General features: G+C 51.5%; 1 protein-coding gene across 3 annotated transcripts in view; it reads right to left on the bottom strand.

Moving 5' to 3' along the window:
* Nucleotides 1-243: 243 nt before the first annotated feature.
* SLC25A25 (solute carrier family 25 member 25) overlaps nt 244-13,156 on the bottom strand; it is an 18,391-nt gene continuing 5,478 nt past the window's right edge. The window contains exons 2-11 of one of the 3 annotated variants that reach the window (XM_003785340.3): nt 8,585-8,711; nt 8,413-8,500; nt 7,673-7,708; nt 7,307-7,418; nt 5,971-6,129; nt 3,684-3,836; nt 3,273-3,380; nt 3,010-3,177; nt 2,334-2,484; nt 244-2,236 (exon numbers count right to left, since the gene is read on the bottom strand). In XM_003785340.3, the coding sequence (XP_003785388.1) occupies nt 2,052-2,236; nt 2,334-2,484; nt 3,010-3,177; nt 3,273-3,380; nt 3,684-3,836; nt 5,971-6,129; nt 7,307-7,418; nt 7,673-7,708; nt 8,413-8,500; nt 8,585-8,711 (1,287 nt within the window). In that variant the 3' untranslated portion in view covers nt 244-2,051. Of the gene's footprint in view, nt 2,237-2,333; nt 2,485-3,009; nt 3,178-3,272; nt 3,381-3,683; nt 3,837-5,970; nt 6,130-7,306; nt 7,419-7,672; nt 7,709-8,412; nt 8,501-8,584; nt 8,712-11,111; nt 11,364-13,156 lie in introns of those variants that run through there. The other 2 variants (XM_003785337.3, XM_003785338.3) reach the window with 2 other exon arrangements.

The raw sequence follows: 13,156 nt of genomic DNA, 5'->3' as shown, positions 1-13,156 counted from the left end.
TGTCTCCATGAAGATGGTGCTTCCATCCAGGGAGGGATGGCTCTACCCAAGATGGGCTGAGGAAGGACCATTTGATAGGGCAACTTGGGGCACTGGCGAGAGCACCCCAAATCTAATGAACACCCACTAATGAGGGCAAGGCTGCCTGGGTTTCAGAGGAGAAAAATGGATTCATTTTCTTACATGTTAATATAAATGCCCTCAAATCACCCAAGCCTAAATCAGAAAATCCTGACTCCACCATCAGCTTTGAAACAACTTTATTAGAAGGCTGTTTTAAGCGATAACTTCCAATTCTTAATTTGCTTTTTGACAAATTCCAGTTATAACTATATATATTTATATATAACAATTTTTGCATTGATCTTTGCATCCTATTGAAGTTTTCCTCATCAGGCCATTCTGGTGGAATGAAGTGCAGCTGTGAAGCCTCTAGTTGACTAGTATTACTGAGCAAGAGCAGTGGGGGGAGAAAGCTCCTACCCTCTTCTCCAGCCCCGGCAAATTCACAGTGAGCGGCACCTCACTGCCTTGTCATTCAAAAAAGCTGAAATAAAGAAATCTTCCCAGTCTAGGAAACTGGACTTCTGCCTTCAATGCTGAGGTTTCTCCCACTCTCCTCGCCCCCATTGCCAAGATCCTGAGGCTCCCTGGGAGCAAACTCTGCCCTGAACTGCCAAAGGACTCTCCTTCCTTCTGTCTCCAGTCCTGAGAGGAATTTCTTTGGACACGACATTGGGCATGGGCATCAGGAAGGGTCCCTTCTGAGGCCCTTCCTTCCCCTCCTCCCCACCTGGTGGCATGGGAAGGTACAATCAACCATGAACATAAATATGAATAAAAAATGAACTTGAAAATGATAGGCTATTAAACAAATCTATAAAAATAGTTAGGACATAACTCTGTTCAAATAAATACAAAATAAATAGGCTCCAAGCAGTGGACATGTCACGTGAGTGGAATGTGAGGCTGGTCCCACTTTGCCCCGAGTGGGATTGGACACATATCCCCAGGGGCGTCAGAAGCAGACTTTAATGCCATCAGCCAAACCACCTGCTCCCCTTGTCTTCCCTCTGGAAGCACAGAACTTGCATATTCTTCCAGTTTGTCTTAAACAAAACCCTTTTCCCAAAGATACATAATTAAGGCCTTTACCACCTTTGTTCTCTCACTAGGGCACGCAGATGCTCTGCTCATCACTCTAAAACACGATCCTCCACTGCCCTCATGCCAAACCGAGGACAGTGAATTTGGTTCTGAGCTGGTGTCAGTCCTGACAAGACTCCAGGCCAGCTCAGAGCACCAGGAGGTTCCAAAGCAGGGAGCAGAGGCCTCTGGGTTCCAGGGCTCACCTTCCACGAAGCTAAGTGCCAAAATGCCAGGCAGCCAGCGCCCCACTGCATGCACATGTACACCAGGTGCTCAGCTGCTGGCGAGCTTGGAGGCCAACAACAGGGCTCAGGTGAGGGGAGCACAGGGCTAGACCCTTTACTCTTCCTGCACACCGAGTCAGTGGACCCTGCAGGTTGGGAATCGGACCACCCCCACCCTTCTCCATGGACTGACGGAGAGGTTGGGGAGGGGAGTGGGCTAGTAGCCCTCCTCCTGCCCCATCACCTTGGCAGAGAGGAAGGAAGCACAGGGGCATGGGGAAATGCTCGGCAGGCCAGGGAGCGCAGGGCCTACGGCCAATGTCAGCTGCAAGGACAAGATGGAAGAACTAAGTTGGCCTCCGAGCTCGCTATTTGTCAGGCACTGCAGGAAATGTCCTGTCCCCATGTGTGAGAGCCTGTATCCTGCTGACCCCTGGATCCTGAGGAATGCCCACAGGTCTTCTCTGGAACCAACGTTGAAGGCCACCAGGGTCAGCAGGACAAGCCCCATGGGCCTGCCAGCTCTCCCACCCCTCCTTGCGGGTGCATCCCAGGGTTTTCACAGCTTGGCGTAGTCAGCTTAGTGTTGGCACATTCACAGAATGAGATGGCTGCACATCCTGGGGCTGTGGCCCAGGATCAGTGAGTCCGCAGGGTGCAAGGCTGCCCTCCCTCCTGTCACCGTGACTGCACACCCAGGGTTACTTTCAGGTTCTCGTACACCACATAGCTGATGCTCACAGCTGGGATGACCTTCATGAAGTTGGGGGCCAGCCCCCGGTACAGCCCGAAGGCCCCCTCAGTTCTCAGAATCTGTCTGAAGAGGCTGCTCATAGTCACCTCTGGAGCACCCTCGATGGAGGCTGCAAGAAAAGCCACCCGTCAGATGCTGTCTGTAAGCCCCAACCCCCAGATTGCCCGGGGATGGCCTCCTGGGGACTGGCCCAGCATCAGCCTCACCTTGTGCCTGCATCCGTGTCCTAACCAGGGCCAGGGGATAGCTGGCCAGCTGGCCACAGGTACTGGAAATGGTGCCACAGGCGAGGAGTACAAACACACCAGGGTCTGCACTGTTCACGGCATAGCGCTGTAGCCAGGCATTCTTGAGTGTCTAGAGGGGAAGGGAGGATGGGAATGAACCCCGGAAGAGTTGGGGAGGTGACAAGCCTCAGGTTGGGCAGGTACTGGTCCTGAAGCCACTGTTACCCAACTGTATGGCCTAGGCCTTACAGAACTCCTGGCCTGCCTGCCCTTTGTTTCTGGTATTATTAGAGATTCCTGGATAGGACAGGGCGCTTCCTTGCAGAACTGACTTCTGTGATCTGTCTGGAGTTTGCTGGGAACCTATGAGCCCCTGAGGGTCACATGCTCTGGGGATCTGCCTGCTGAGTCCTGAGTGCAGACCCTGGGCAGGCTCGTAGGAGCTGTGCTAGATACTGCCAGGAGTAAGGAGGAGGGAGGAGAGTCATGCAATAAACTGATGACCCAGATGGAGAACCAGTCTTTGGGGCTGCTTCCTAAGTTAACCATCCCCAGTCCATCAGGGAGGAAGCCAGCAGGGGATGGGGCAGAGTAGGTGCAGAATAGAAGGGGATTTCTGAAATCTGCCCAAGGCCTGAGGCTTCTAGGACCTCACCTCATAGACAGCTAGGTCAATGCCGGCATAGGGGATGATCCCCAGCATGTTGGGGACGTAGCCTTTGTAGAAGGCAGCTACCCCCTCTCTAGCCAGGATCCTTCTGGCACAGTCCAGCATGCCTGAGTACTGGCCTGTTTTCCGCAGGGCCATCCGGGTCTTCAAGACCTGCAGAATTGGAGCAACAGGAAGTATGAACATAGCCTCTCCTCAGCCTAGCCCCATGCACACCGCCAGCCCCCAGGATGAAGGTGGTCCCTCACCTCCATGGGGTAGATGCTGCTCTGGGCGATGGCCCCTGCCAAAGACCCTGCCACGAGCCTTTCATGAATCCTCAGGGTCTCCTGGTCACTACCAACCAGACGCTTGATCTACAATAGGGAGATAAACCACAGGATACATTTAGAGACTAAGCCCTGCCCCTCCCTTCTTCATGAAGCCAGTATGTTTTAGATGAGACCTGGTGTCCCAGGCGCATTTTTGCTGTCCAGAAATGGAAGGAACTGGCTTAAAGTGGAACTGGCGGTAGAGCTGGCATCAGGGCCAGGCTTCCTGCCTCACCCACTGTCCCTTGGGTAAGATGTGTGACTCTAGGTTTTTCTGGGAGCTCAGTCTAGGGAAAGTCTCATAGCAGCTGCCAATTAGCAACTCTCCCTAGAGAGCTGGACACTCACTTGCTCGTAGGCCATGAATTTGATGGCCGACTCAGGGGCGATTTTGAGGACGTTGATGCCATTGCCCCGCCAGAGTGATTTGGCCCCTCCCTCTCGAATCATCTGGGTGAATCCACCAACAATGCACATGTTGTTGCTGCGGGAGGCATGGACCTGCCGAGGGAAGAACAAGTTGGTTAGATGTAACCCTGTAGGGCCCATAGGCTGCCATCATCCTGCCAAGAGCCTCTTCTCACTGGCCAACAGGAAGGCTCTTCTTAGTGTTGTGCAGACTAACTCAGCATAACGAGATTTCAATGTTTTAAGTTAGGTTCAACGAGATTTTTACAGCTATCTGCTGTGTGCCAATATTAAGCTATACATCTTTATGAGGACTACTTTTTAAGAGTCTCATGCTCTACCGACTGAGCTAGCTGGGCATTACAAGGACTACTTTTTAAAATAAAAAATTGATCCAAGGAAAAGCACAGCTTGTTTTTAAATGCTTGGTGCCCACACAGGGGTCACGGCATTGGCCACATGCACCGAGCCTGGCAGGTTCGAACTCAGCCCCGGCCAGCTAAACAACAATGACAACTGCAACAAAAAAATAGCTGGACATTGTGCCAGTGCCTGTAGTCCCAGCTACTGGGGAGGCTGAGGCAAGAGAATCACTTATGCCCAGGAGTTTGAGGTTGCTGTGAACTGTGAAGTCACAGCACTCTACCAAGGGTGACATAATGAGACTCTGTCTCAAAAAATAAAAGAAAAATTTCAAATATATTCAAAAGTAGAAAGAATTATACATTGTATAACACACCTCCATGAACTCACCCTCAGCTTAAATCAAACCATAGCCAATCTCTGTCCCATTACTTTATTATTTATTTACTTTTATAGAGGCAGGGTCTTCATCACACAACTCATAGCAACCTCCAACTCCTGGGCACAAGCGAGTCTCTTGCCTTAGCCTCCTGAGTAGCTGTGACTGCAGGTGCCTGCCACAACACCCAGCTATTTTTTGGTTGCAGTTTGGCAGGGGCCGGGTTTGAACCCGCCACCCTTGGTATATGGGGCCAACGCCCTACTCACTGAGGCAGGGTCTTGCTCTGTCACCCAGACATTGTATCATTTCACCCAAGGAATGCTTTTAATCTCTGTCACATTCCTGGGAACTTTGTTAAAACATACATACACACTGATGGCTGGGCCCAATGGCTCACGCCTGTAATCATAGCACTTTGGGAGGCCAAGGTAGGAGGACTGCTTGAGGTTAGGAGTTTGAGACCAGCCTGAATAAGAGCAAGATCCTATCTCTACAAAAACAATTAGAAAAATTAGCTGGGTGTGACACCATGTTCCTGTAGTCTCAGCTACTTGGGAGGCTGAGGTAGGATCGCTTGAGACCAGGAGTTTGAGGTTACAGTGAGCTATGATGATGCTACTGTACTCTACCCCAGGTGACAGAGACTTGGTCTCAAAAAAACCAAAACAAAGCAAACAAAAAAGCCCCCCCCACTGTTAAGGCAATTATTGCCCCATTTTCACAGAGGAAAGGAGGTCCTGGGAGGTAAAGGCTTGCCCAAGGTCACACTGCAGGGAGGGAGTGGGCTGGGGCAGAGTCTAAGCCCAAAGCTCTCCACCCAGAACCATTCAGCTTCCCTGTCGCAGTTCACACAGGGAGCTCATGTTTGCTCACTCGAACCCAGGGGCCCAGGGCAAGGGAGGCTGCCTTTTCTGAGCAGAGCTCCTGGTACAAAAAGTGCTAGACACAAGCAAGGGTACAGGGGTAACTGGTCACTGCCCAGAAGACATCAAAGTCCACCAGATGTCATTGGGTGGACTGGTTTCACAATCTGCCATGACATCAGCTCAGCTTATCTCTGCCCTGTGGACGTGGATTTGCACACCCGGCCAAGGTGATGGCACTGTCCCACTGGCATCTGGGTCAAGTGAGGATCTGCTCACATCTATCCCCTGCCCCCACCATGGGGCGCCCTACATGAGATGTGCTTAAGGAAGTTGGTTCCTGCCTCATCCCAGTCTCACGGGCTTCATCTCTCCGCATTAAGCTCCTATAATGTGACGTCTGGCTTAAGTGCCTCCGATAAAATTAGATCTGTTATATGCAAAAGGTCACTTAGGGTGGAGCTAATGATGCCCTTGTCTGAGCAGTAATTTCAATCTAATTTATTGGGTTAGAAAAGTTTGGGCCCATAGCAGGGTCCCCCCCAGGGGAGGGGAAACCAATCAGCCAGTGATTCCTAAGGCAAAAACCAGGTGGTCTGGGACCTGTTCGCCAGCATACCTGCATGAGCACCTTCAGTCTGTCCAGGGGGGCTGTGCAGGTTCTGGAGACAGCCCCTGCCCCACCTCCTGCCACCAGGTGTCTCCACCACATCCCAGTCTGCCGCTCCTCCACTGTGAACTCATCAGGCACCGTCAGATTCTCGCCCACATCAAAGATCTGTGAGGAAGACCCGCGCAGATGACATGACCTTGCTCAGGACGCTCAGGCAGGGCAGCTGACACCCACTGCTATCCACCCTCTCACATGGCTCCTTCCCAGGGATCACTGAGAGAGTGCCAAGGACCCTGTGTGGGAAGCCAATGGGGGTCTTTCACCCTCTGAAGGGGGCAAAGTGCAAAGTGCTCATTTTCACTGTGGTCCTGGAGAGACCAGGTGAGACTGAGGTGAGTGCAGCTGGAGGAGACCACTTATGAAACCATTTGGCCTCTCCTGTGCTGCCAGGGAGCTCCTGTGTGGACAGCTTCCAAGGCTTGGTAGCGACATCGGGTTAAAAGCTCTGAAACCCGATATGTACCAGATCGTGCTGGCAGAACATTATGCAAGGCCTCAACAACTATGCGGGTCTGCTGCCTGCGTAATACCCTCCCAGGGCAGCATCCAGGCTGGTCAGAGCCAGTGCTGCTCTGACCCAGGGCTGCAGGTCAAAGACCTGGGCCAGCCGCTCCCAGCCCTGGAGCCATCCACATAATTTTACCCAACTACCCCGGCGCAGCACTGTGGGAGGTTGATGGGGACACCTCTGGCCCCCCTCTTCCCAGGAGGACAGGACTGCACACAGCGAGGCCTCAGCAAGGACCAACAGAGAGGACCAAGCTGAAGGGGCCCATGGACAGGGAGGTTGACACAGACCCAGATTTCTGTCCATGAATCACAGTGGTCAGGTTGAAAGGGTAACAAGGACATAACTGTGGGGATGTCCTTTTTGCCAGTGAGATATACAACACCAAAGAGGGTGGAGGGGGACACCTGATAGGTCTACCTATGTGTATAGAGTAGCTTCTGTCCCCCACCCCTAGCAGGAAAGGTTCACATGGGCTTTGGGAGAATAAGCATTAGGGGGAGGGACATTTGAAATTGACTGTGAAGAGCAGGTGGCATATGAGGATGGGACATTCTTGGCAGAGGGAGCCTGGTGTGAGAGGGATGGGTCTATGCAGGTTGGCTGGTGTGGGGGGAGCCGGGGGAGCCAGATGAGCATGGCTCCCCGGGGCCAGGAGGGGATGGGACAGCCTTGCTGTTGAAGAGGAGGCAGCTGGGAACCCACAGCCCTACTCTGGGGTGGGGACGACTGGCTGATGCTGGGCTAAGGGATGCCTGTGGGCCTGGTCCTCACCGTGGAATGTTTCCAGTACAGGATGATCTCGGGGATATTCTCCACGGGGTGCAGGAGGTGGTAGTCTCTCCACTCATTCCAGTCGATGGTCATTGTGCCATTTTTGTCCATGCTGCAAGAGAAAGGCAAGGATGCCCATGTGTAAACAGGCCCCAATTGTCAGCTGTACTTCCCACCTCAGGCAAGCCAAGGGCAGGTGCTGTGGCCACTGAGGAAGCCACAGAAGGCACCTCTGCCGGTAATGAGAAAGGGCAAGTTGGCTCCACAGGCCACATTGCAAGAAATAGAAGTACAATGGCTCACAAGATCCCCATTCTAATCAGGCACAGAGGAGGGAGGCAGTCACCGGGCAACACGGATACTTACTAGGTGACAGGGCCCCAGAAGTGGCCCGTTCGTATTCTGACAGACAGACAAAGGAGGGTGCAGAGGAGAGAGGAGAAACAACACAAGTAAGTGCCCAGAGCAGATGTTAGTGAAGCAAGCACACACCCAAGACGTAGGGGTACAGCACAGCACGAGGACAGCCCCCCCCCCCAGAGATTGACCCCAGGGAGCCGCCATGTGAGAGACTGTTGTCCCTGAGAACCAGCCAGCACTCAGGCTGCAGGATTCCAGAAAGGCTTGGCTAGGAAAGAAAGCAACTCCTAGGGCTAGTCTGTGCCATTTTCTGGTAATCACCCCTTACCAGGGAGCCATCTTCTGGGGTAGCACATCTGACATGGCATTGAGAATGAGGTGCTGCCTTCAAGGTGAAGGCCGTGGTGCGAGCCCCTCTGCCGTCCTGAACAGGCAGTGGTGTTCCCTGATGGCCTTTCACCCACTTGGAAAGCCCTTACCCCACCCCAACTAGTCTTTTTTCTACATGGGACACTGGCAAATGGGCCTAATTCCAAGTGATTTGTGACTGTTCAAATGAGGGCTGGCCAGGAAACCTAGGGAGAGGCTAGCCTCCAGGAAGGGTTACTTATTCATCCTTTTAAACTATAACAAGGCCAAGTTTGGAGTAATTGGGACAATACAGTGAACAGCAGCTTCACAGAGTTAGCCTAAGAACTTTTTCTGTCACAAAAGTTAAACCAACACGCAGCTGGCTGAGCACTCACCTCTTGAGAATTTTTTCAGCCTGCTGTTCAGATATCTTGACCCCCAGGTCCCGCAGCGACTGCATGATCTCCTGTGCGTCGATGCGGCCTGCAACAACAAAGGCCCTGAACAGGGGCTGGCACATGGGGGCCCAAGGGCAGCCCAGCTGGTGGCTCTGGAGGGAATGCTTACCATCATTCTTTTTGTCCAAACTCTTAAACACCAGCCTCAGTTTCTTCTCGTGATCTTGGAGATAATGGACAAATTCTTCAAAGTCTAGCTGCCCATCGAGGTCTTTATCTCCAGCTTGTACGATTTTCTACGGAAAAAAAATAAAAAAGTAAACTCATGACCCAGCCTTGCCTTGTCCCTCGGAGGGCCCCCCCCTCCCCAGGACACACTGGTGCTTATCTATGACCCCAATGACTGAAGATGGGTCTGTTCTGCTCCCAAAACCACCACGGAGATTTAGTCTTATGCCAAGTGCTGGCCAGAAGCCAAACAAGGACCCAGGCTGCCTTCCTCATAAGCAAAGAGAAAGAGGAGAAAGCAGCCCCTGGGAGAACTCTCCAGACAGGCCAGGGGTAGTTCTCACTCAGTGTTCTGAGGACCTCTTACCCTGCCATGCTGTCCCTGGCTCTAGCCCCCAGTCCCACAGCTTCCTGCCAAGTTGTGGGGATGGCCTCAGACTGCAAATTCCATTGGGAACTCTTGCTCTTATTTCTACCAAAAAGTGGCACTGGCTCAACAACAATTTGGTGGCCAGGGTGAAAATATGGGGCAGAGCTGGACTCTGCCAATGCCTGCTTGGCAGAAACTCTGCCAAACACACTCTGGAGGCTGAAGAAGTCAGGGAAACTATTCTTGGGCATGTTAGTTGATGGCATTGCCAGTCCCTGGTCTCAAGGAAGCCACATGACATAACCAACTAGCTCTCTATGCCAGCTGCTAACAACCAGGGCAGCTTGACTTAGTGACCCAAGCAGACTGTGAGAGACCCTGTTCCTTGGCTATGAGGTTTCTAAACTCTGAACCCGCTTTAGGAGGTGGCTTTAGTTTAACAGTTAAATTGGTTTTCACTGTTCAGCAACCGGTATTTCTCCACAAAAGAGCAAATATTTCCTCAGCACTTAGCAAGTGCCACAAGTTGTGCTAAATGCTTTACTTCTGGAAACCCACTGACTCCTCTCAAATAGCCCTGGGAGGTAGGCACTATCATTCTCCCAGTTTATAGAGAAAGAACAGGAGTTCTGAGAGGCTGAGTATTTACGCAAGGTTACACAGCTAAGGAAGTGGTGGGCGGGATTCAAGCCAGGCCTGTTGGATTCCCAAACCACTCCCTGCAGATCCTCCTGCCACACTGCAGGATAATCTCCAGAATGTGGGGGACAAACATGAGTCACTTACATAGCAACACCCTAAATCTAGAACCCAAAATCCGAACTGAGAATCTCCCCAGGAAAATGGTTATAGTTATCCTGTATTCCCTGAATTTCTAGTAAGAAATCCATTCAATATCCACAAATCAACTTGGGTTCTTAAGTCTTTTGAGCCAGCTGGGGTTTGGAAATTGATAGATGATTATTAGCTAGATCATGTGAGTGTGGTCTCTCTCTTAGACATCACCTCAAAGCACTTGAAGGCTCTTCGTGATTCCTCAGCCACTGAGGGTGCTGAGGAGGGAGGCTAGGACAGATACCCCATGACCTGATATGATCAAAAGACTAATGTGTGGGGTGTGGCTGGAATGTGGGACAGATGTTGGTATATATTTCATCTGCTATCCGAGGTTGGTTATCTTTAACTTCCTGTGGACATTCGTGCTCTCAGCCAACAGTGATATGATTAACCTACAGGGTGTCCACTCCAGACAGATTCTGAGAGCAGTGGGAATGAGTCCATGTGCCATTCAGGGAAGAGGACAACATTAAGCATGGAGCTCTCTGGTACCCAGACATCTGCCACCAAGGCAGTCCATGTGCCTTACTGGGGCAGGTTCTGTGACACAGACAGCCCGTGATGTGCCTGCTCCAGCTGGTCTCAAAATACTGTCTACCTCAAAAGGACTGAGGCTTCCTCCTCCTTCCTTGGGTATGAAAATCTACCCCCAGTGTACCCTGTTTGACCTCTGTTGCCACAGGGAACACTAGGGGACAGCAGAATCTGATGGACAAGGAAGTTGAGGAGGCAAGTGACCCCCAGACCCTGCTGCTCAGTTCCCCATCTTTAGGATGACCACAGTCCCTGCTCTATAGGGACGTGAGGGTCTAGAAGGTGGGAAAGGTTCTCCTTGCCTTTGCACCCAGGTTCAGTCCAGCCCCCAGAGGCCCACTCTGGGCCTCCCCCTTCACATGCGTTTCTAGCCTCCACCCCACAGCTCAGAGAAACAGCTCACAGCAGCTGGATTACCCCCAGGTTCCTTCCCAGACTTTTCTCAGGAAATCTCCCATTCCTCAGCAAAAGAAGATTCCTTTCCCAGAGTCAACCTCCCACAAGTGGCCCTCGCTAGAATTCCAGCCTTCCTTAGAAGTCACATGAAAACCAGTCACTCCCTGTGACGTACACCTTTTTCTGCCAATGATGGACAACTGGGCAGTAAAACTCTCACATTTCAGACATTTTTTCCTCTCTGCGGGGGATAGTTCACGCATGCGTAGCCCTTATGCTGTTCAGCCATTCACAAACCCCAGTTAATGTACCAACTATGTCACCCACACACCTGCTTCCACTGGCGGTAAGTAGAGAACTCCTGGGACGGGATAAAGACACTGAGCTTGAAGATGGATTTCAGCTCTGAGGGAAGCCCCTTGGACTCGAAGTACTGGAACTCGGCCTGGGCCTCCCCGATGAGTGGCATATACAGACACAGGCAGAGCATGCTGACAGGCTGCTGGGTGCTCAGCCACCGCCGCCGGAGCAAGTTCTGTGAATGCTGCCAGTCCCGGTTAACTTGCACAAGACACGCCGGCTGCAGCTGTCATTGGCTGCTGAAGCCTTGCCCTTCTACTTAATTAAAAAGCCTCGCCCACTGCAAGTCCAGTCGGCAGCCAATGAGCACAGACCTCCCTGAAGAAGGCGGCACCTGGGTGCTCCAGGGGAGAGGTGCAAAGATCAGGACTGACGTCACTTGCAGCCTCCCGGCAGTTAACTCTTCCAAGACAGGGGAGACACGGTGCCCAAACAAACTTTTACCCCCTGGCTGCCAACCCCTCCAAATAAACAAAGGCCTTCAGCCTGTTGTCACACAAGGTTCCCAAACGCATCACACCATACAACAGTTTTCTTCCCTTAGTAAATCATTCTCAATGGAAAAATCTGTGGATAGGGAGAGACTGAACCAAGGCCAACTAAAAACAGGCTAAGGACAGGAGCCAGGTCCACAGCTACCCTGGAAAGACGACCCTACTTTGCAGGCTGTCTTTGCCACACATGGCCTTCTAGACACTGTCCTGCTGACTTCTGCTCTGGGGAAACCCCAACTCTATACAAGCCACATGTACTAAGTGCTCTGAAACCTTTCCTGGGCCACTCTGTCCCTTCACCTAGGATAGGAACCAGCTCACTGCCCTGCAGTCTTCACCTAGGGGTCCAGAAGTGCCCCGGAGCTGGTGTGACAGGAGTGGGAAGAGGACACAGTACAGCCTAAAGGTCTCTGTGCTGAGGGACTCCCAGAGGCATCCATCTGCAGAGCGTTCTGCAGAAGCCTCACCTAAGACTTAGTCTTCAATATCCATGTCCCCACTTGGAACACTGGAGAGCTCAGTCCAGTTGTGGCCTCCTGGCCTAGAACTTTGCTGTTCAAAACAGAAGCCTTTTAAATTTAAATTAATTAAAATGAAATGAATTTACAAACTCAGTTCCTCAATCATGTGGTCACATTGCAAGTGCTCTATGGCCGTACATGGTCACTGAACATTTCTGTGATCACAGAAGCCCCAGAACCCTTTTAGGTGAGGATGAGGAAAATCTCAGGTTCTGCATGCTCCACCTCACTCCTTTCCCACAGAATCGTGCTGCGGAGGAAGACACCACGTCACTAAGACGAGAATGGGATCAGTCTCACCCCTGTTCCTTCTATAGAGTTCTGCTTCCTAATATAGACTAAATTTTCACACTACCGGGAGGGATAAAAATGGGTAGTTATCATTTGGGAACCAACAAAATTAGAAGGACTTCTTAATACACTAAAGCACTTTCTGTTAACTTGTAAAGAGAATGTGAACAGGGCTGAGGCTTATGTACAACAGTATGGAACAGAGATTATAACAAGCAATACAAAATTTTGGCCCTTACAAAGATTTGATGATGAGTCTGTAAAGAAAGGTCTTGGACTACACTAGGGACAGCTCTGTTGAGGCGGCTCTGGGTTACCCAGGCAGGATTGGCTCAGGCTCCACTAAATCCATGATACTTAGCTGACTCCTAAGCTGCCCAATCCAGAATGTTCTGCTATGGAGCTATTTTAACACACATCTTATCTTTACTATTGGGGTCCTTGAGGGGAGAAGGCTGTTGCTTCAAACCTTTAGACCTCCCTGCCTGGAACTAACCTCTGCTTTGATTACTGAAGGTGTTTCTAGAGCAGCTTCCGAATGGGCTCAGCTGGCCTCTAAGCTTAAGAAATACACGTGACGGCTCAGCGCCTGTGGCTCAAGTGGCTAAGGCGCCAGCCACATACACCTAAGGTGGTGGGTTCGAATCCCCAGCCCAGGCCTGCCAAAACAACAATGATGGCTGCAACCAAAAAATGGCCAGGTGTTGTGG

Source organism: Otolemur garnettii, unplaced genomic scaffold, assembly GCF_000181295.1.
Source record: "Otolemur garnettii isolate 467f Iridium unplaced genomic scaffold, OtoGar3 scaffold00014, whole genome shotgun sequence".
Taxonomy (NCBI): Eukaryota; Metazoa; Chordata; class Mammalia; order Primates; family Galagidae; genus Otolemur; species Otolemur garnettii.
The sequence above is the reverse complement of the archived record's forward strand: the minus strand, read 5'-3'. Positions and strand labels throughout refer to the sequence as shown.